Raw genomic sequence first — 22,245 nt, forward strand, 5'->3', positions numbered from 1 at the left:
ACAGTCCATGGGGTCACAAAGAGTCAGACACAACTGAAGTGACTCAGCACACATACACGTGGGAGTTTGAGGAGTATAACATCTCATAGCTGGGAAGTGGCAGAACCAAGCTGCAAGCTGCAAGATTAAGTCTCTCTGTCTCCAGAGTCCAAGCCCTCAAGTCACTGGGCTTTGAGAGAGTTCGGGGAAATCAGAGCTGATGGAGCCAGGGGAAAGTGCTTTAGTAACTAATCCAACAGTATGCATGGTATGTATGATTGTGGACACTTTAACTAGTCTATCGTGACAATGAGGTTGAACCTCAGAAAACCACAGCCCACGATTCTGCTCCCTTTTGCCTCCAGCCCTGAAGCCCTGTAATTGTAGACCGTCCTCAGAAATGAGGTAAGAAAAAGTGGGAGGAGAGAAATTCTGCTGTGCTAACTCAGTGGTTGGTAGTACTGGGCACATGGTTTGTGGGAAAAGAAATTGAATGTCATGATATGAGTCAGTGGCTCAACAGGTAGCTACTGACTACTTGCTCGTGCTCAGCACTGTCTAGGCATCAACAAGATACTGTGGTCAACAAGACTGCAAGTTCCTGCTTTTCTAGAGCTTCCAGGCTCATAGGAGGAGAAAGGTGATAAACAAGTAACCACATCAGTAACCTAGGTTATTTAGGAGAGTGATGAAGGCTCTGAAGGAAATAAATCAGATCATGGGATAAACAGTGCCTGGGCAGAGTTGGCAAGGAGGCTGCTTTATTTATTTTTTTTTTTTATCTGCATGATAGATTTGCTAAACTGCCTTAATAGCAATTTTATTCATCTTAAAATCACTTCTTTCAATTTTTAAATGTCTCTCCATTCTGCCTTTCCAAATTCTGATATTCTGCAATATACTGAACTCCCTCCCCACCACCATTCCAAACCTTTTGTAAAAAAAGATTTGTTGTGAAATGGAAACACATTTTTTTAAGAACTAGAAGGTCCTCTAATTTCCATTCCACTAACATTTATTTGGATAAATATTAGGAGTTCACTTCTCTGACTTTGTTTCCTCCTCTGAGATGCAGGGATAAATGCTGTCTTCTATGTAAGCTGTTGAAAGCAATTGCTTAACATATGTGAAACTATATGGTAAACTGTAATGGAGTAAAATTAATATGACATATGATAAAAAACAATTGAGTTTTGCACTTCTCTTGGATCTTTGTAGTTTTTTTTTTTTTTTTAATATAATTGATTCACAGTGTTCTTTAGTTTCAGGTATACACCAAAATGATTCAGTTACACATATTATTTTCAGATTCTTTCCCTTATAGGTTATTACAGAATACTGAGTAGAGTTCCCTGTGCTATACAGTAGGACTTTGTTGCTTTTCTGATTTATATATAGGAGTGTATCTATTAATCTAATATCCCTAATTTATCCCTCTCCCTCTTTCCTCTTTGGGAACCATAAGTTTGTTTTCTATGTCTTTGGGTCTGTCCGTTTTGTAAATAAGTTCATTTATATCATTTTTTAAGATTTCACATATGTGATATCATATGTATTTGTCTTTCTCTGACTTTGTTCACTTAGTATGATCATCTCTAGGTCTATCCATGTCGCTGCAAATGGCATTATTTCACTCCTTTTAATGTTCAGTAATATTTCATGGTATACATGTACCACATCTTCTTTATTCATGCTTTCATTTCTTGGCTATTGTAAATAGTATTGCAATGAATATTGGTTTCTTTTTTTTTTTTTTAAGAATAAATTCTTAATATCATCAAATATCCAGTGATGTTTAAATTTCCAGTTGCCTTACACACCTCTTTTTTTTTTCCTTGCTAATTTTCTGTTTAGTTGATCTATCCATAGGTGTGAGTGGGGTATTAAAGTCTCCCACTATTATTGTGTTATTGTTAATTTCTCCTTTCATACTTGTTAGCATTTGTCTTACATACTGCGGTGCTCCCATGTTGGGTGCATATATATTTATAATTGTTATATCTTCTTCTTGGATTTATCCTTTGATCATTATGTAGTGACCTTCTTTGTCTCTTTTCACAGCCTTTGTTTTAGAGTCTAATTTATCTGATACGAGTATTGTGACTCCTGCTTTCTTTTAGTCCCTATTTGCATGGAAAATCTTTTTCCAGCCCTTCACTTTCAGTCTGTATGTGTCCCCTGTTTTGAGGTGGGTCTCTTGTAGACAACATATGTAGGGGTCTTGTTTTTGTATCCATTCAGCCAGTCTTTGTCTTTTGGTTGGGGCATTCAACCCATTTACGTTTAAGGTAATTACTGATAAGTATGATCCCGTTGCCATTTACTTTATTGTTTTGGGTTCGAGTTTATACACCATTTTTGTGTTTCCTGTCTAGAGAATATCCTTTAGTATTTGTTGGAGAGCTGGTTTGGTGGTGCAGAATTCTCTCAGCTTTTGCTTGTCTGAAAAGCTTTTGATTTCTCCTTCATACTTGAATGAGATCCTTGCTGGGTACAATAATCTGGGCTGTAGGTTATTTTCTTTTTTTTTTTTTTTTTTCTCTTTTTTTTTTTTATAGGAGCTTTATTTTTTATTTATTTATTTATTTTTTTGGATAAAATACTTTTATTAAATCTACTGTCTGTATTTTAATACTGTTAACTGACCCTCAGTGTCCTTTTTAGCACTTTTTCCTTCTAGTACAAGATCTAGTCCAGGATCAGATATTGCATTTCATTGTCATGTTGATAAAGTCTCTTTTAATCTGGAACACTTTTACAGCCTTTCTTTGTTTTTTATGATATTACTTATTAGGATTTGTCTTACATACTGTGGTGCTCCCATGTTGGGTGGATATATATTTATAATTGTTATATCTTCTTCTTGGATTGATCCTTTGATCATTATGTAGTGACCTTCTTTGTCTCTTTTCACAGCCTTTGTTTTAAAGTCTAATTTATCTGATACGAGTATTGTGACTCCTGCTTTCTTTTGGTCCCAATTTGCATGGAAAATCTTTTTCCAGCCCTTCACTTTCAGTCTGTATGTGTCCCCTGTTTTGAGGTGGGTCTCTTGTAGACAACATATGTAGGGGTCTTGTTTTTGTATCCATTCAGCCAGTCTTTGTCTTTTGGTTGGGGCATTCAACCCATTTACGTTTAAGGTAATTACTGATAAGTATGATCCCGTTGCCATTTACTTTATTGTTTTGGGTTCGAGTTTATACACCATTTTTGTGTTTCCTGTCTAGAGAATATCCTTTAGTATTTGTTGGAGAGCTGGTTTGGTGGTGCAGAATTCTCTCAGCTTTTGCTTGTCTGAAAAGCTTTTGATTTCTCCTTCATACTTGAATGAGATCCTTGCTGGGTACAATAATCTGGGCTGTAGGTTATTTTCTTTCATCATTTTAAGTATGTCTTGCCATTCCCTCCTGGCTTGAAGAGTTTCTATTGAAAGATCAGCTGTTATCCTTATGGGAATTCCCTGGTGTGTTATTTGTTGTTTTTCCCTTGCTGCTTTTAATATTTGTTCTTGGTGTTTGATCTTTGTTAATTTGATTAATATGTGTCTTGGGGTGTTTCTCCTTGGGTTTATCCTGTTTGGGACTCTCTGGGTTTCTTGGACTTGGGTGATTATTTCCTTCCCCATTTTAGGGAAGTTTTCAACTATTATCTCCTCAAGTATTTTCTCATGGTCTTTCTTTTTGTCTTCTTCTTCTGGAACCCCTATGATTCGAATGTTGTAGCGTTTAATATTGTCCTGGAGGTCTCTGAGATTGTCCTCATTTCTTTTAATTCGTTTTTCTTTTATTCTCTCTGATTCATTTATTTCTACCATTCTATCTTCTAATTCACTAATCCTATCTTCTGCCTCTGTTATTCTACTATTTGTTGCCTCCAGAGTGTTTTTAATTTCATTTATTGCATTATTCATTATATATTGACTCTTTTTTATTTCTTCTAGGTCCTTGTTAAACCTTTCTTGCGTCTTCTCAATCCTTGTCTCCAGGCTATTTATCTGTGATTCCATTTTAATTTCAAGATTTTGGATCAATTGCACTATCATTATTTGGAATTCTTTATCAGGTAGATTCCCTATCTCTTCCTCTTTTGTTTGGTTTAGTGGGCATTTATCCTGTTCCTTTATCTGCTGGGTATTCCTCTGTCTCTTCATCTTGTTTAAATTGCTGAGTTTGGGAGTCCTTTCTGTATTCTGGCAGTTTGTGGAGTTCTCTTTATTGTGGCGTTTCCTCGCTGTGTGTGGGTATGTAGAGGTGGCTTGTCAAGGTTTCCTGGTTAGGGAAGCTTGTGTCGGTGTTCTGGTGGGTGGAGCTGTATTTCTTCTCTTTGTTCAGTCGCGCTGTGGGGAGGGAGGGAGGGATGCTGCAAACAAATGACACTGGCGTGCGCTCGCAGTGCCTCAGCCACACTGGGTCTGCCCCCGCTCACGGCGCGTGTAGCCTCCCTGCCCACACTGCTCAGGCTCTAGATTGTTCCGCCGGGAACAATCCGAGGCTGGCCCTGGGTTGCATGCACCTCCCAGGTCCAAGCCGCTCAGGTTCAGGCACTCAGGTAGTCCTCAGAGGCGCAGACTCAGTTGGGCCTGCGTTTTGTGCTCTTCCCAGGTCCGAGCAGCTCAGGTGATGAAGTGTTGGGCGAGCGCCAATGCTGCGACTTATCGAGGAGGCTGCTTTAGAAATGGTTATTAGAGCAGGCTGAGAAAAGGACATTTTTTGTTGGGACCTGGAAGGGGCTGTGGAGAGAATGTTCAAGACAGAAATGACAGAGCCAGGAAAGAGTTTGGTGGTCCGAGGATATTTGGCCTGGCATGTTATGTGCAGACAGAGGCTGATCTGAGTTGGGAATAGAGTGTGGGTAGCAGTGTTACCTGGCATCTTTAGGCCAGAGCACAGGGTCTGGATTCTGTTTTAAGTGCATTGGGAATTTTTGTTCAGTTCGTTTCTCATGTCTTTCCACTTGTCTTAGTCTATTTTAGCTATTATAACAATTACCATAGACTGGGTGACTAAGACCACCAACATTTATTTCTCGAAGTTCTTGGAAGCTGGATCTCCAAGTTCAAGGTGCTGGTCAATCCAGGTGGTATCTGGTGAGAGTCCAGTTCATGGTTTGAAAATGGCTGTCTTCTCTGTGTATCCTCATATGGTGGGAAGGAGCAGGGAGAGGGAGAGACAGAGGAAGCAGGCTTCCTTCTTATAAGGGCTCCCTGCTCATGACCTAACTACCTCCAAGGCTCTACCTCCTAATGTCATCACCTTCGAAGTTAGAATTTCAGCGTATGAGTTTTGGAGGAACACAAACATCCAGTCCATACACCATTTGTATCATAAGTCGAGAAAATCCATATGAGGCTTTGGAGAGAAAAGTGAAGGAAATTTTGAGGTGTCATGTGTAATGAGCAACTGTGATAAGCCCAGAGTTTTCTGAAAGATCTCTGGGAGTGCACAGCTTAGAGAGCACTTTTAGGAGATGGATTTAGCTATTCCTCAAAATGGAATGTGTTAGGATGAATGAGTGAGTGAGGGAAATTGCTCAGTCATGTCCAACTCTTTGCGACCCCATGGACTGTAGCCTACCAAGCTCCTCTGTCCATGGGATTTTCCAGGCAAGAGTACTGGAGTGGGTTGCCATTTCCTTCTCCAGGGGATCTTCCCGACCCAGGGATCGAGCCTGGGTCTCCCGCATTGTAGGCAGACGCTTTACCATCTGAGCTACCAGGGAAGCCCTGTTAGGATGAATACCCTACACTAAGTTTGTAAGGATTTTCCTAAAACTTACAATTGATCTCACATAGCTCATGTATCCACTCCTAAAAACAAATGAAACATTCTATAAATAACAGGGAACTTAAAAGGAATGTCTCTTTCCTGACAGTGAGCCAGTGGCATGCTGAGAACTCCAAATCCGCGGTCAGTTCTCAGGTACAGGTGTTATCCTTTATCTCAGGCCAGAGGGCCTTGCTGTGACTGGGGCAGCAGGGCATCACTGCACATGGTCCTTTTGTCTACCTAGATATTCTGAAATTGAGAAAGCTACATGTCAGAAGTAGAAATTTAGGGAAGGCTAGAAACCTAGTAAAGTATTATTCAGGAATCTCTTTCAACTTGTGGTTCAAGTCACTTAAAAACTTCAATTGCAATGGGTTGTTCTACGGAAGGGAACATTGTAAGTTCAAGCTCTTGTTTAACATAAGGGTTTGATTTTTCTGTTTTGTTTTTTAATATAAGTTAAGATGACATTTTTCTCCTGACTGAATGGACTTTTAGGGCCATGTTCAGGTTGCTCTTTTACTCACCTCCTCAAACCCACATTTTTTTTTTAATACAAAGAGAGTTTTTGAGAAAGCTCAGGGGTGATTTCACTGGCCAAAGCCCCTGTGACTGGCTGCAGAGGCTTTTCCTGTCCAACGGACTAACTTCTAGAACTGTTCATTAAGTCCAGGAGTAATTTGAGTTCAATATAAAATTAGAAAGAAAGGTATATCCAATATCCAGTGAGTATCTGGGAAAGGTATTAAAGCCATGATTGTGTCTGTGTGTGTTTGTGTGTGTGTGTGTGCATGCGTGCTCAGTTGCTTCAGTCATGTCCAGCTCTTTGTGACCCTACGGACTGAAGCCCACCAGGCTTCTCTGACCATGGGATTATCCAAGCAAGAATATTGGAGTGGGTTGCCATGCCATCCTCCAGGAGATCAACTCAACCCAGGGATCGAACCCTCGTCTCCTAAGTCTCCTGCAGTGCAAGTGGATTTTTTACCACTGAGCCACTGGGAAAGTCCCAAAGCCATGATTAATAGGCGTTAATAAGTTATGAAGGTACCAAAGAATCTTTAGGAATTCTTTAATGTATTCCATAAATATTAATATCATCTTTAAATTAAGAATATTTGGCAGACATTATATAGTGAATTGTAACCATGGCCCAGATGCCCCATCACCATCTGGAGGCAGAATCTCTAAATTGCAAAATTGTGTTTTGAGGAATTAATTTCTGTTGCTGTTTAGTCGCTAAGTTGTGTCCAACTCTTCTGGGACTCCATGGACTGTAGCCCGCCAGGTTCTACTGTCTATGGGATTCCCAGGCAAGAATTCTGGCATGGGTTGCCATTTCCTTCCCCAGGGGATCTTCCTGACCTGGGACTGAACCCTCATCTCGAGTACTGGCAGGTGGATACTTTACCAATGAGCTACCAGGGAAGCCCTTGAGGGATGAATAAACCACCCAAGAGTTGAAAATGTAAGCAGAACATCATAAGAGGATTGGAAACATCACTCTGGCTGAAAGGTGAACTTCTGGACGCGTTGACTGCTAAGTCAAAATGTCCCAAAGGGTACCCTTAACTCCTGTTAGTTTCGAGATCAACTGATCTCCATTTCTTTTGTAATTTAGAGGACAGTTGAGTGGTCATGTATGGATGTGAGAGTTGGACTGTGAAGAAAGCTGAACGCTGAAGAATTGATGCTTTTGAACTGTGGTGCTGGAGAAGACTTTTGCAAGTCCCTTGGACTGCAGGGAAATCCAACCAGTCCATCTTAAAGGAGACCAGTCCTGGGTGTTCATTGGAAGGACTGATGCTGAGGCTAAAACTCCAATACTTTGGCCACCTCATGCGAAGAGTTGACTCATTGGAAAAGACTCTGATGCTGGGAGGGATTGGGGGCAGGAGAAGGGGACAACAGAGGAGGAGATGGTTGGATGGCATCACCGACTCGATGCACATGAGTTAGAGCAAACTCCGGGAGTTGGTGATGGACAGGGAGGCCTGGCGTGCTGCGATTCATGGGGTCGCAAAGAGTTGGACACGACTGAGCAACTGAACTGAACTGAACTGAACTGGGTTCTTAATTGGCTACAGTAAAAGACAACTTGAACTCAAGCTATTGCTAAGAAATGGTAGCTACAGTAGTGAAAAGAGAATAAGAACATGGTGTCCTTTGAACAGTGGTTTCATTCGCTTGGTGCCAATCAGTAAGTATTTGGTAAGCAGTTAACGATGGTTCTAGGCACCATGAGCTGTACTCAAGAAATGTAATTGGGGAAAAGAACCATAAGTCAAACGACAGTGACCAATGCAGGGAAGCATCTAACTGATTATGAAATCCTATGACACTTTAAGCACTGTATTGGCTGGAGAAAGCACTGGGCCTTTAAGAATTAGGAAGGAATAAAAGGTGAGTGAAGGCAAGGCCAAGAGGGAGAAGGAAGGAAGGGGTATGGGAGGCAAGTGAGCATGGCGCACTCAAGGAATGTAAAAGAGGGGCTAAGCCGGACCAGAGGTTCTGTGCTGGCAAGCAGCGGGACACTGGGGCCGTGCCAGGCTGGACTGTCGAAACTGGGCAGAGCTATCTAGTTGATCTGCTGGACCGTCAGTGTCTGATACAGAATCCAGTGGCCATAGGTGGCTGTTGAGCACATGAAATGCGGCTCATCCAAACTGAGGTTTGCTAGAATGTAAAATACATATCGGATTCCAAAGACTTGATACAAAGAAGAATGTAAGATTCCTCATTAATTATTTTATATTGGTGACACATTGAAGTGAAGCTATTTTGGATATGTTAAGCTAAATGAAATATATAAAATTATTTCACCTGTTTGCTTTTACTTTTTTAAAAACGTGACGACTAGAGAATTTTAAATTACCTATGTGGGGGTTTCCCTAGTGGTCCAGTGGTTAAGGCTCTGCACTTTCAATGCAGGAGGCATGGTTTCAATTCTTGGTCAGGCAGCTTAGATCCCACATGCTGCTCGGCCAAAAAAAAATTTACCTATGTGATCTCACATTATCTTTTTCTTGGATAGTACTGTGCTAGGTAGAAAAGGCTCCACAGTTGAACAGGAGGAGGGAACTGACAAAAAGTGATGCTTGGATCTAGAAATGCAGCTGGAGAGATTTGCTGAATACATTTGGCTAGTGCCTTCTCAAATTTCTTTTAAGGTGGCACTTTGACGCAGATGGTAAAAAATCCACCTGCAATGCGGGAGACCTGGGTTCAATCCCTGGGTTGGGAAGATCCCCTGGAGAACGAAACAGCTACCCACTCCAGTATTCTGGCCTGGAGAATTCCATGGACAAAAGAGCATGCAGGCAACAGTCCAGGGCATGGCAGAGTCAGACACAACTGAGCAACTTTCATTTTCGTTGACATCATATTTGTTTGTGACTTTTCTAACTTAAAAGAGAAGCATTGTGAAAGCAAGGCTGTGAGATCCCTAGAGCAGGTAACCAAGGCATTGCCCAATGCCTTTGTCTTGAATAGGCAGTGTGTTTTATACCATAGTTTTTAGGCAAAGAATCATTTGGTCTTTAACTAAAAGTGAAAAAGTAAAAGTGTTAGTTATTTAGCCATGTCCAACTCTTTGGGACCCCATGGACTATATGTAGCCCTCCAGGCTCCTCTGCCCATGGAATTCTCCAGGCAAGAATACTAGAGTGGGCAGCCATTCCCTTCTCCAGATCTTCCTGACCCAGGGATTGATCCCAGGTCTCCTGCATTGCAGGCAGATTCTTTACCATCTGAGTCACCAGGGAACTAAACTGGAAGCCAAATCTAAACTAACTAGTTAAAAGAACCCAAATAGAATAATATCAAGTGCTTTGTTGAGCTTACCAAGAGTCATTTAGGACATTTTCCTGTTGTTTAAGCCAGGAGAAATTTCAAGACTCCAAAGAAAGCGTCACCTTTAGAAACCCATGGTAACATTAGAAGACTGAGTTTTGATAATAACCTTGGCTCAGACCATGTATCCTACTTCTCTTCAGTCATCTGATGCCTGCTGCTGCTGCTGCTAAGTCGCTTCAGTAGTGTCCGACTCTGTGTGACCCCATAGACGGCAGCCCACCAGGCTTCCCCGTCCCTGGGATTCTCCAGGCAAGAACACTGGAGTGGGTTGCCATTTCCTTCTCCAATGCATGAAAGTGAAAAGTGAAAGTGAAATCGCTCAGTTGTGTCCGACTCTTGGCGACCCCAGGGACTTCAGCCTACCAGGCTCCTCCATCCATGGGATTTTCCATGCAAGAGTACTGGAGTGGGTTGCCATTGTCTTCTCCCATCTGATGCCTATGGGCCCCCAAAATAACATAGCAATTTTGGAGGGACCTCCCCTAAAGTTTTGTGAAAGGCAGCCTAATGCAGCCAGATGCATTTACAATGTACAGAGGTGAGCTCAGATGCTTTCCCCTGGACAGCAAGCGTAAAGGCCCTTTAAACTGAAATGACCAGATTGCAAGGGCAGATCCTGCCCATTATCAGACCCTGGAGTTTCTCCTCAGAGAACCTGGAATTCTACAGTCCCACCTCGCTTTCCCTCTCCCTGGCCCCTGAGGATGAGTAGCACTTTCCCAAGCAGAATGCACATCTCAGTGCTGGAACTCTGAAGGCTTGCTAACTGTTAAAGCTTAGGCAAATCCCCAACCTTTCTGAACGTCATTTCCTTATTTGTAAAATGGGCATCACAGGACCTCTCATGCTTACCCCCCTGCAGCCATGGTGCCCAAAGGAGATAACGCATTCCTGAGTGCTCTGTAAGCCATAATGCACTGAATGGATGGAAGGTTTTATTCTCATATTCCAATGTCTGTCTGCAAAAGCAAACTCTTCTGCGTAACATTAGCACTTCACCAACATCTGAAAATCAAATCATCAGTTCCATCTCTTTAGTATATTTATAGCACTTCCAGTAATACATAGGATTTCCAAAAATAAATAACTCAATGATGTTTTAAATAAAAAGTTGAGATTACAAGCCAATTTGGTGCAAATACTATCAGGAATGAGTTTGTTACTGCAAATAAATAAATTTGTGAGCTTCCTGTCATAAAAGGAAAAAAAGGAAACCTAGTGGATATTTGAGTCCTCATTCAATATAAAGAAGTATACAGTGCATCTACAGAAAGGAGCTTCTTCCTGGCACTACTTTCTTGAAGGATTTATCAAATGGATTCCTATATGATTATGGAAGTCATTAGAAAAAACAGTAGTAATAAAGTGACTTCATCCGTGGTTTTGCCAAAGTTTATGTTCTTCATATGGAGGTTTCTTATTTCAGCCTCTACACAAGTTGGGGATCTTGTTCTTGCTGAGTCCCCATTGACTGCCCGTTAAGAAGAGGGCCCTTGGCAACAACATAAGCCTGTGTTTTAAACCTCTCCATGGGCAACCACCTGCTAACTGAAAGGCCTTCCATCCTCTCCTGGGTCTCAGGAGAAGGTTCCTCCATGTGTAAGAGTCCAGAGCCAATAAAAATGAACAGAAGAACGCTGGTGGCAAAGGGGTTCCCTCTTTGCCCCTTAACTGCTGGGCCCCAGAACATGGATCCCAGACCACCAAGGCCAAAGGTTCCAAAGAACCTTACTGGGGGTGCTTCTGAGCTCAGGAAGGTGAGCCAGGTCCAGGGAGGGGTCTGCCCAACTTCTGACCTCGACCCACCTCTCTGCCTCCATCTTCCAGGTCACACGGCAGCAGTACCAGAACGCGCTCACCGCCTGCCACATGGAGAGCTCACCCCAGTCCCCCGACATGGAGGCCTCCACGACCCGGGGCACACCCCAGACTCCCAAGGATGACCCTGCTGCCACCCTCCTGAGCCACCGGAGCAGCCTGCCGTGTAAGCTGGTTGGGAGGTGATGAGCCCGGCCAGGGACTGCCCGCCTCCCTCCTCGGCCCCGCCTCCGTCCTCGGCCCCGCCCAGAGCTGCAGTCTCGTCCGCAGGGAGCCCCAGGTCTCCTCCAGAGCAGGGAGGTGACACACTTACTGTCCTCCCCAGGCAGCCGCTCAGATGGGCTGAGAAGTCCCGGCGAGGTCGTGTACCTGAGGATGGAGGAGATGGCCTTCACCCAGGAGGAAATGACCGACTTTGAGGAGCAGAACACGCAACAGCTCTCGCTGTCTCCTGCCGCTGTGCCCGCTAGAGCAGGTCAGGGAGGGAAACTGAGTCCCGTGGGAGTAAAGGGGGAATGGGTCAAGGCCGTTGGGTCCTGGTATGGCCCTAGGTGATCCAGGTGAGGGAAGTCTGGGACCAGAGCCCCCACGTAAAACTCCCCACTTCCTTATGCTACCAGGGAAGGAACATTAAGGCTTACTATGCCTCTCCCAGGCATCAGATCCGCGGTAGTTTGTTCTCAGAACACTGTTAGCTAGGTTTCCACCTGGATTCAGACCTCGGCTTCCCCATTTAGGAGTTCGGCAACTTTAGGCAAGTTACTTTAACCTGAGACTCGGTTCCGTTAGCTTAATAGATATCTTTCCTTATGTTTGTTTTTTAGTCGCTCAGTCATGTCTGACGTTTTTGCGTCCCCGTGGACTGTAGCCCACCAGGCTCCTCTGACCATGGTGTTTCCTAGGCAAGAATACTGGAGTGGGTTGCCATTTCCTTTTCCAGGGGAACTTCCCAACCCAGAATCAAACTTCCCTGCATTAGCAGATGGGTACTTTACCACTGAGCATCCAAGGAAACCAATTCTTCCTTATGTTAATAGATAAAAATCACGGTGGCTACTTCATGAAGTAGTTTTGAGCAGAAATGAAATAACATTTATAGGAGGGCGCATCCCAGTACTGATACTGTGCTCCCTAAATATTAGGAAGTTATTATTCGGCCTAATTTATAGATTAGGAAGGGCTTCCATGGTGGCTCAAGACAGTATAGAATCCGCCTGCAATGCAGGAGTCCTGGGTTAAATCCCTGGGTTGGGAAGATCGCCTGAAGGAGGGCATGACAACCCACTCCAATATTCTTGCCTGAAGAATCCCCATGTACCGAGGAGCCTGGCAGGTTACAGTCCTTGGGGTTGCAAAGAGTCGGACACAAATGAGCGATTGAGCACGTAGATTAGGAAACTGAGGTCAGCCTTTGCTCTTACTGGCAGGGCTCTTCCCTTTCTTTGAGTCCCTGAGACTAGCAGTAATCTGTAGGATCTGTCCTGATCTCTGAGATCATAGCACCTCCTATGGAGACACTGAATACTCCTGTCTTGACTGCAGTGTTGCTCCAAGCTCCAAGCGTCCCACCAGTCCTGAGATCCTTCTATACTTGCCTCATCAAGCTAGTCATCTCCATGTATTCTGCCGCCCCCTACACCAACGACCCCAAGGCCAGCACCCATCCCGCCTCCAGACCCACCCCAGTCCGAAAGTCTGAGATCCCCCAGGTCCAGAGCAGTGGCCTGACAAGTGCTCACAGACTTTTGAAGTCAGTGAGACAACGTGTTTGAACTTGTAGCTAACTCAGAAAATCAAGGATATGCATAATCACAACTCCAGGACCTGAATTTAGAATGATGGTTTTCCTCCTGTGCACACTGATTTTAATAGCTAACACATGTAGCAAGAAGTTTATATCAAAGGAATGAGAATAGAGGAGATGGGCCAGTCTTTGGAGATTATTCCAGTCCATCCTCCTCGTATGACACAAAAGGGCCTACGCCCGGAGAAGGGAAATGACTTGCCCAGTCCACCACACCATCTGCCTCCCCAGTGAGATTCAGAGGCATTGGTGGTCAGGGCCTGGGTCCCTTTCCAGCTCTCAGATCAGGCAGTTCTCTGAATCCCCCCTGGGTTTGGTGGGAGAAGAGAGCACATGAGCTTAGTTGTTACTGAGCCCTGTGATTTTGCAGGGTCCGTGCAAGGAGAGGAGTGTGAGGTGACACCCGGCCTGTGCTCCAAGGTGCTTCTTATCTGGCAGATACTGAGTGGAAATGCTCGTGTTCCCGTCTCTGTCTGACCTAACAGTGCTTGGAAAGTTGGATTCCTGCTCCTCTTCTCTTGTTTCTTAGTTCCTTTTGTGGCCCTAAAAAGCCTCTTGCTAAGTAATTAGAGCCTTTTTCTTCCTGGACATCCCTTCTATGTTACAGCCACCACTGCCTTGGCTCTGGTTTTGAGCTTTCACCTGCCAAGGAACATTGACAAAAAACACCCTACCTGGATCCCTGGGTGTTCAGGTGGAAAGGCTTGTGTTCTTTCTTCTTTTCTTTTTCTCAGCATCAGATAGTGAATGTTGTCATATCAACGTGGACACAGAGGCCAGCCCCTGCAGCAGTGACTTGGAGGAAACCATGGGCAGGAAGTTGCTGAGAACCTTGAGTGAGTACTTCTTTACCAGGATGAAAACCACCCACCAGCTGGTTAGTATGAAAACATGCTAGGATCTTACTCCTGAAGGAGAAACCATTGACTCCTTTTGGGAACCCTAATGAGCTACAATTGTGGAAACCTGTAATGGGGTTTGGGCAGGTACTGCACCCTTGATAGTTTGGGCATCTGTGCCATTCAGTGGGTAGTTGTCTAGGGCAGGAGTCTGTAAACCATGGCCACAGATCAAATCCTGACCTCCTCCCCTGCCCATTCCTATAAAAAATAAGGAGGCTTCCCTGTAGCTCAGGCAGTAAAGAATCTGCCTCCAATGTGGGAGACCTGGGTTTGATCCCTGGGTTGGGAAGATCCCCTGGAGAAGGGAATGGCAACCCACTCCAGTATTCTTGCCTAGAGAATTCCCCAGACAGGGGAGCCTGGCAGGCTACCGTCCATAGGGTCGCAAAGAGTCAGACACTTTCACTTTGACTTTGTTGGATTATAGAACCCACTAGTCTTTGATGGCCACAATGGCAGAGTTGGGTAGTTGCAACAGGGACCAAATGGCCTGCAAAACCTAAAATACTTACAATCTGGTCTTTTAAAGAAAATTTGTGTTCAGGAAACTCAATAAAAAGGAGAGCAATATCCTCTGTGGAAGGAAGTCAATGGCAGGGAGAACAAGGTGAAATATAGTCCTTTCCAAAAACAATGGAGCTGGGAACAGAGTACCCTTCCACCCCCACATACCCCAGTGCAGAGGGAGGTTGCCTCTGATCTAGAAAGTGCAGGTCCCTGGGGATGGCTCCCAGCTACACCGCCACCTCTGGCTCAGGGACATCAACGTCCGTGAGACCAGTCTTCTTTCTGAGGGTGTCCGGCAACCATTTGAGCTGACGATGAGGAGGCATGCTCCTGGGACACCGTGTGGGCCTCGCTCGATCCCGTCCAGGAAATCTCCCTATATTGGCACTAGTCTGGACGTGTGGCTTTTTGGAGATGTCATCTCAGGTGGAAGGTGCATTCTAATCCTTCAAGACGTGCATATGCTGATGTCAGCACCTGGAGACAATGCAGGCTACTGCCAAACTATCGAGGGCTTTGTCTCCATTCCTGCTTCTATTTTGAAGAGCGCTTGGGCCCCCGAGAGAGTACTCATGTTCTCCCAGCCTTACAGACTGACCCTTAGAAAATGTGTTTTTCAGGTGGTCGAAAAAGGAAGAGGTCACCAGATGGAGAGAGAACCTCTGAGGAGAACTCCAACTTAACGCCTCTCATCACATGACAGGGCTGTTGGTGTCCACTGGGGGCGTGAGATTCCAGAGCGCTGGGGAGAACCCATCCTCCCGTCGTCTGCTTCTCCCCAAGGCCTCCCACTGGTGACAGAGCGTACTGCTTTCTTTACCACCTCTTCACCCCTAGCCATCGGTGTGGCAGATTTTCTCTCATCGCCTCCAGTTTGACTCAGAGCCTTGCGGTGGCCGTGACGGAAGGAGGTGCCTCAGTGGAACATGCTGGAAATGATCTCGTCCACAGCACAGTCTGGGACTGCAGAAGAAATGACCCCAGGCTGACAATGCCACTCTAGGCTAACCCCTGATGCACTTCCTGTTCCTTGGTGTCCCTTGGCACCATATTCATGCTTCCCTTAGCTCAAAAGGTGCCACTGGCAGAGAACAAAGGAGGCTGGGGCAGCAGGTAGGAGGGGTAGTTCGGGAGACACACCAAGAATTTCTCCAGAACATTAGAGCAGCGGGACTCAGTCATGCTGCCGTGTGACGTTACAGGACAGAAAACTGTTGGTGACCAGTTTCCTGTTAGAAGAGGGTTCCAGCAGCCTGGGAGGTGTGTCTCGGCTGGAATGAAAAGAATGTAAGATGGACCCTCAAGTCACTGTATTTCCCAGGGACACATCTGTTTTGGCTCCTGATTAGTAGTCATCAGTCCATCAGTAAATCTGCTCTGGAAGAGGAGGAGCAAGAAGAAGAGAAACCCATTTGGGAGCCAGAGATGGAACTTCAGGTTTTAAATTTTAAAATATATATATATATATATGTGGAAAAGTTTTAGCCATGACAAACCAAAGAGTGCCCAGGTCAGCCAAGAAGGATGCAAGCTCTCACGTGGCTTCAGTGTGTATTACACAGGAACATGGAAGAATCACTCTTCTTTTTTTGTCCATTCCCCCACCTCCACCCTTTTCTCCACTCCGTCAAGTCAGCTGAGTGTACTTTATTCTGAGAATGTACCAGATCTCTGAATAAAGTACCAGAGAGAGCTGGTACATTGAACAACCATTTTCACCTGATGTTGGGCTTCCCTTGTGGCTCAGCTGGTAAAGATCCGCCTGCAATGCAGGAGACCTGGGTTCGATTCCTGGGTTGGGAAGATCCCCTATAGAAGGGAAAGGACGCTCACTCCAGTATTCTTGCCTGGAGAATTTCATGGACTCTATAGTCCATGGGGTCGCAAAGAATCCGATGCGACTGAGCAACTTGAACCTCGCTTCGCTTCACTTGGGACAGGTGCAATTCCAAGCGTGACCACCAGATGGCAGGATGACTGCACGAACCTGCTTGAAGAGTAAACTGATCAGAAACCACAGAGCCAGCCTTATGGAAAATGTGGAAGTGAAGGTTGTCTTTGGGACACCTGTATCCCTTTCTGATGTATATCCCACCCATTGGGTTCCCTCGATCAGGGATCCAGTGATCCAGTGCTCATCTCAAAACCATTCCCTAACTTTTCTCTGGGGATGTAATTCTCAGGCTTCCCTCATCTTCCTCCAAAACCATTACTCCCACCTCCCTATACCCATTCAATCAATAATCACATAGAGGGTGGAGAAACTGATCATTCCTCTGGGTTATTTGCATCTCAAAAGAAAATGCTTACCCACGGGAACATTTACCTCAGGGGTTCTTAACTTGGGGTCCGTCACTCCAGGGGGGTCCATTGTTGGACTTAGCGGGTCTATGAAACCCCTAACTGTCAGAATTTAGTGTCTGCCTTCTTATGTGTGTTTTCCAGAGGGTAAAGCTTTCATACGATTCTCAAAGTTCTCAGACCCGTCAAGTATTAAAATCCACTATTTTAACTAGTGGAACTTTCAGCCCAGAGTTTCTGCAATGCAGAATGAAGTGAATACTGCGTAGTTTGAGACAGATTTTTAGTTGTAAATGGTCTTCCCAAGTGTCCATCAAATCGATGGCGAAAGCTGGCACCCACCAAGTGGAAATCGTCAGAAGTCCTTGGCATACCCTATGGTATTGTACAGCGTACACCCACGTAACTGGGTCCCCACCAAACCCCAGCAGGTGTCTGCAGACAGGAGGGGCACAGCATGTGGAAGTGGACTTTGCCTTTCTCAGCAGTGTGTTATTGACTTCACATCCTTTGCCTGGCCCTGCCTGAGGCTCAGCAGTGCATGACTTCTCGTAAATAACACAGCTACCACCCACCCCCAACACCTACCCTTGCCTGGTAGAAACAGCCAAAGTGTCAGCCCTTGGTGCTGGGTGCCTCTGACCCAAACCGATGAATGCTGTTTCAAACAAGGTCTGCAGTCACGCAGTCTTCTTGCCCAGCTGGCCACTGACCCAAGGGTTGCGCCTGGCTGGTCTTCCTTTCATTACCCCTTAGGTCACTGCTGTTGCTTTACACCCGTCTCTTTGCAAAACCCCTAAAGAGCCTGTCACCACTCCTCTCCCTTTACCCCACCCCATCCCAAGATTTTCTTCAGGTTAAAAAAAAAAGAGGATTTTGAAATAAAGTATTTATGAAGCCTCAATACATTGTAAATAATTTTTAAATAAAATAAAAATCCTTTTCCTGGACTATGGCTGTTTTCCTTGCCCCTGCATCTCAGAGTTCCAAAGTAGTTTTCGTATGAGATGTAGGGTGGGGTGAGGCACACACATAATTACCTTACCTGAGGGCCACCTGCCTGAAGAGGCACCCCTCTCAAGGCCAGGTGTGAGGTTGCAGGTAAGGTTACAGGAAAGCCCTGCGCTCTGCTTTGGGATGTCAGATGGGTAAGATCTTGCAAGAACAAATTTCAGAAACGGAAAGTAAAACCCAGATGAGAAGCCAGAGTGTGACTTTAGACAAGAAACGAGCATGAGGATGAAAATGAGAAGTGCTGGCATTTTTCGGAGCCCTGTGTTTGCGAGGCACTGGACTGGGTGCCTTCCCAGTTCAAGGTCTTAGCGGCCAGATCCAGTCTAGCGTTTGAAGCAATGTGCTGGTCACACTTCTGCAGGCTCACTTCTGCAGGCCCTTTGGAGAGGAGCCATAGTAGCCCAATTCCAGTGATTTCCAACCAGAGGCTGGGAAAAGGAACAAGGGAGCAGGGAGGGCTTATTGAATAGTTATAAACCAAGACAGGAACAAGGGGACAACCAACAGGTGGGCAGTCACTGAGGTATTGATGGATTTTGTGGAAGGTTGGAATCTCTCACCTACTACCGTCTCCAACCAGCACACAGGACAATTACTGAGCGACCTGCATGAGAACTGCTTGCGATTCTTCCCAGGAGCTGCCACAGGCTGTAAAGTTCACTGTGCACGCATGCTCCGTAGTGTTCGATTCTTTGAAACTCCCTGGACTGTAGCCCACCGGGCTCCTCTGTCCATGGTATTCTCCAGGCAAGAAAACTGGAATGGGTTGCCATTTCCTACTCCAGGGGATCTTCCCAACCCAGGGATCAAACCTGCATCTCTTATGTCCTCTGAATTGGCAGGTAGGCTCTTTACCACTAGCACCAGCTGGGAAGCTCCTAAAGTTCATTAACAGTAAATAAATGATGTGATGTTAATTGCTCAGTCATGTCCGACTCTTTGCAATCCCATGGACTATAGCCCGCCAGGCTCCTCTGTCCATGGAATTCTCCAGGCCAGAATACTGGAGTGGGTAGACTTTCCCTTCTCCAAGCAAGGCAAGAAAATTGGAATGGGTTGCCATTTCCTACTCCAGGGGATCTTCCCAACCCAGGGATCAAACCCAGATCTCTTGCGTTGCAAGCAGATTCTTTATCATCTGAGCCACAAGGGAAGCCTTAAATAAATGATACTTATAGCTATTTTGTTGGGGGTTTTATGTGAACTTCAAAGATAGGATCGGCCCAACACTCATGCACCTAGCCTTCACCGCTTCCTGGCCATGGAACCTTGAGCAATTCATAACCTATTTCACAGACTGTGACACAGCACAGGGACCATGCTCCTTCCCAGGGTGGTTTTGAGAAAGAAACGAGTGTGCCTACATGTAGAGGCACACGGAGAGGCCCTGCAGTAAAGAACCTTGTGTAACTGGCTAAGGCCAGCTTTTCCCAGACTTGCCCAAGGCCATTCGTGTGAACACTAGCGGGAAAAAGGAACACACTTCAGGGAATAGACATGTAAGAAGAGAATTAAGAAGGCCAGATTCTCATGAGATTGGGACTTCTTTATATGCTAAAAACATTTGCACACTTTGGTAAGTATACTTTGGCTTAAAGAAGTGTTTCCAACTGGTTTTTCATTAGCAATCCCCCCAGAGAGAAATACTAAATTCAAATTCTCCCCAACAAGAGAAATTATGATTTTGATAAGATACCCAGAAATAAGATTTTGTCAAGTAGGATTTTGCTTTGGAAGGCCACAGAACCACTTTAATATTTTAGACCTTCTTTTGCCCTCATGAACCAATCTTTGCCACCTTAGAGGTCCTATCACCCCTGTTGAGAATTCAGTTTAAAGCTGTTTGGGAAGACAGAAGGTCTTTCTACCTTCTAACAGAAGGTAGAAATCACTGGACTCCAGTTTTTCTCATTCCCTTATGAAGGGCAAGCATTTTTAAACAGAAAGGAGAACAAATACTGATAGAAAGGAAGATAAAATGAAAGGTAATGGAGAGATGAGTGTGAGGTCATATCCATTCGCATCCTCCAGACCCAGTCACACACCGACATGAGTTCTCTGAAGGACTCTGGGGAACCAGCCGGGTGGTGAAGGATCTAGAAGCCATAATCTGTGCGGAAACACTGAAGCATCATGGAGGGTGGAGTTTCACATGGAGAAGCAAAAGCAAGGAATACCAACTACTACTCTCAAATATTTGGAAGGTCATCAGTTAGAAAGTACCCAGAAATTTAGTGTGTGTGGTTTAAAGGAAGGGAGGAGGGGAGCCAGGGGATAGGGTAGATGGAAATCAAATTCTGGATCAAGGTAAAAGACCTCTTTAATGAAAATGCTCCATCAGTAGAATGGGATTTTTCATCAAGTATCGAAAGAACACAACCCCCCACCCAACCCAGTTAAAAGTGGTGAGTCAGGGACAACACAGAAGAGACCCTTGCATTGGGAGAGAGAGGCTGCAGCTGATGACTTCTAAAATCTTGATCGGCCCCTCAAGACTGTAGCATTTTAGGGACTTCCTTTGCAGTCCAGTGGTTAAGAATCCACGTTTCCTCTGCAAGAGGTGCAGGTCTGATCCCTGGTTGGGGAACTAAGATTCCACATGCAGCACAATGCAACCTTTTTTTAATTTTTTAAAAATTAAAATAAACAGACTGTAAAATTTTATTGTTTTTGTCTTGAGGCTGGGTAAGTACAGGGCTTGCAGGCCCGTGGAGTGCAGCCCAACACTGAGTGTTCCCGACCTGCTGACTTAACAAGATTTATAGGATAGTGCCATGTACCTATGCTCCAGGAGCTCCTGAAGGTTGCTAAGCCTCAGAGTGATCCCCAGGCTGAGGCATTGGGTGCCCCTCCCCTGGCCCAGAAACTTCCCATTCTAAGACAGCCCAAGGAGTGGGTATGAGATTCCTCTGGGTTATTTGTGGTAATCATGAGGACCAAGATGCTTCCCTGGCAGCTCAGACTAAGATCATGGCATCTGGTCCCATCACTTCATGGCAAATAGATGGAGAAACAACAGAAACAGTGAAAGACTTTATTTTCTTGGGCTCCAAAATCACTGCAGATGGTGATTGCAGGCTTGAAATTAAGACACTTGCTCCTTGGAAGAAAAGCTATGACCAACCTAGACAGCATATTAAAAAGCAGAGACATTACTTTACCCACAAAGGTCCATATATAGTCAAAGCTATGGTTTTTCCAGTAGTCATGTGTGGATGTAAGAGTTGGATCATAAAGCTGAGCACTGAAGAACTGATGCTTTTGAACTGTGGTGTTGGAGAAGACTCTTGAGAGTCCCTTGGACAGCAACGAGATCCAACCAGTCCATCCTAAAGGAAATCAGTTCTGAATATTCATTGGAAGGACTGATGCTGAAGCTGAAGCTCCAATCCTTTGGCCACCGGATGTAAAGAACTGTCTCATTGGAAAAGACCCTGATGCTGGGAAAGATTGAAAGCAGAAAGAAAAGGGGATGACAGAAGATGAGATGGCTGGATGGAATCACCAACTCGATGGACATGAGTTTGAACAAGCTCCAGGAGTTGGTGATGGACAGAGAAGCCTGGCATGCTGCAGTCCATGGGGTTGCAAAGAGTCAGACATGACTGAGACACTGAACTGAACTGAGGACTAAATAATTCCTGAGTGCTAAGTAACGTTAGAGTCCCCGATTCCAGTGACTTCCCACTGTCCTCTGTTCCTTCCAGAATCCTCCATCGTGACATGAGATTTGTCTGAACGATGCTTCCAGCCACTGCTCATCGGGTAAGGGAATGGAGAGGAGCTCTCGCCTTGCACCGAGGGAAAGTCTGCTTCTAGTGTAACTGGGTTCTTGGGGAGGGATGTGTGCTCTTCCCTTGAAAGGCAAAGGGGTTGCTGTGCCGTTTGACAAGTCAGGAACCCGGAGGAGATACATGGTGTCCTATTCCAGGCAGACACTGAAGAAGGAGCTGGTGAGGGATAGGAATTGGTGAGGAGTGTCTTTCCTCTTCCTGTGAGGGAAGAGTGAAAAACTGGACAGGTATTTTCAGGAAGGGAGAGGCAAGTGAAGGAGGCGGCCCTGGATAAACGTGGTCACCTTGTACCTTTTTGAGTCACAAAGGGCAAAGATTCAGATGAGGCTCCAGAAAGACTGAATTCTGACAGAGAACTCCCTCCCTTGGCACTGAGGGAGTCACAGGCCACGCTGTGAGACCCCGAGAGCTGCTCGGTACTCACCCTTCCTGCTGTAGGAGATTCAGAGAGGAAGGCCCGGCAGCAGGATTAAGGAACAGGTTAAACTTGTGGACTCGAGCCA

General features: G+C 45.2%; 1 protein-coding gene across 3 annotated transcripts in view; it reads left to right on the forward strand.

Moving 5' to 3' along the window:
• The window catches only part of CNNM1 (cyclin and CBS domain divalent metal cation transport mediator 1), a 73,170-nt gene extending 55,286 nt beyond the window's left edge, over nt 1-17,884 (forward strand). For all 3 annotated transcript variants that reach the window (XR_015155165.1, XM_086377181.1, XM_086377182.1), the window contains 4 exons: nt 11,430-11,586; nt 11,746-11,895; nt 13,959-14,060; nt 15,254-17,884. Coding sequence is in view for 2 of the 3 variants with exons in the window: in XM_086377181.1 (XP_086233307.1) it covers nt 11,430-11,586; nt 11,746-11,895; nt 13,959-14,060; nt 15,254-15,333 (489 nt within the window). In the remaining variant the exon portion in view is untranslated. The remainder of the gene's footprint in view (nt 1-11,429; nt 11,587-11,745; nt 11,896-13,958; nt 14,061-15,253) is intronic.
• The last annotated feature ends 4,361 nt before the right edge of the window (nt 17,885-22,245 follow it).

This window comes from Bos grunniens, chromosome 26 (genome assembly GCF_055505025.1).
Source record: "Bos grunniens cultivar Pamir isolate PY7600 chromosome 26, Bosgru_T2T1.0, whole genome shotgun sequence".
Lineage (NCBI taxonomy): Eukaryota > Metazoa > Chordata > Mammalia > Artiodactyla > Bovidae > Bos > Bos grunniens.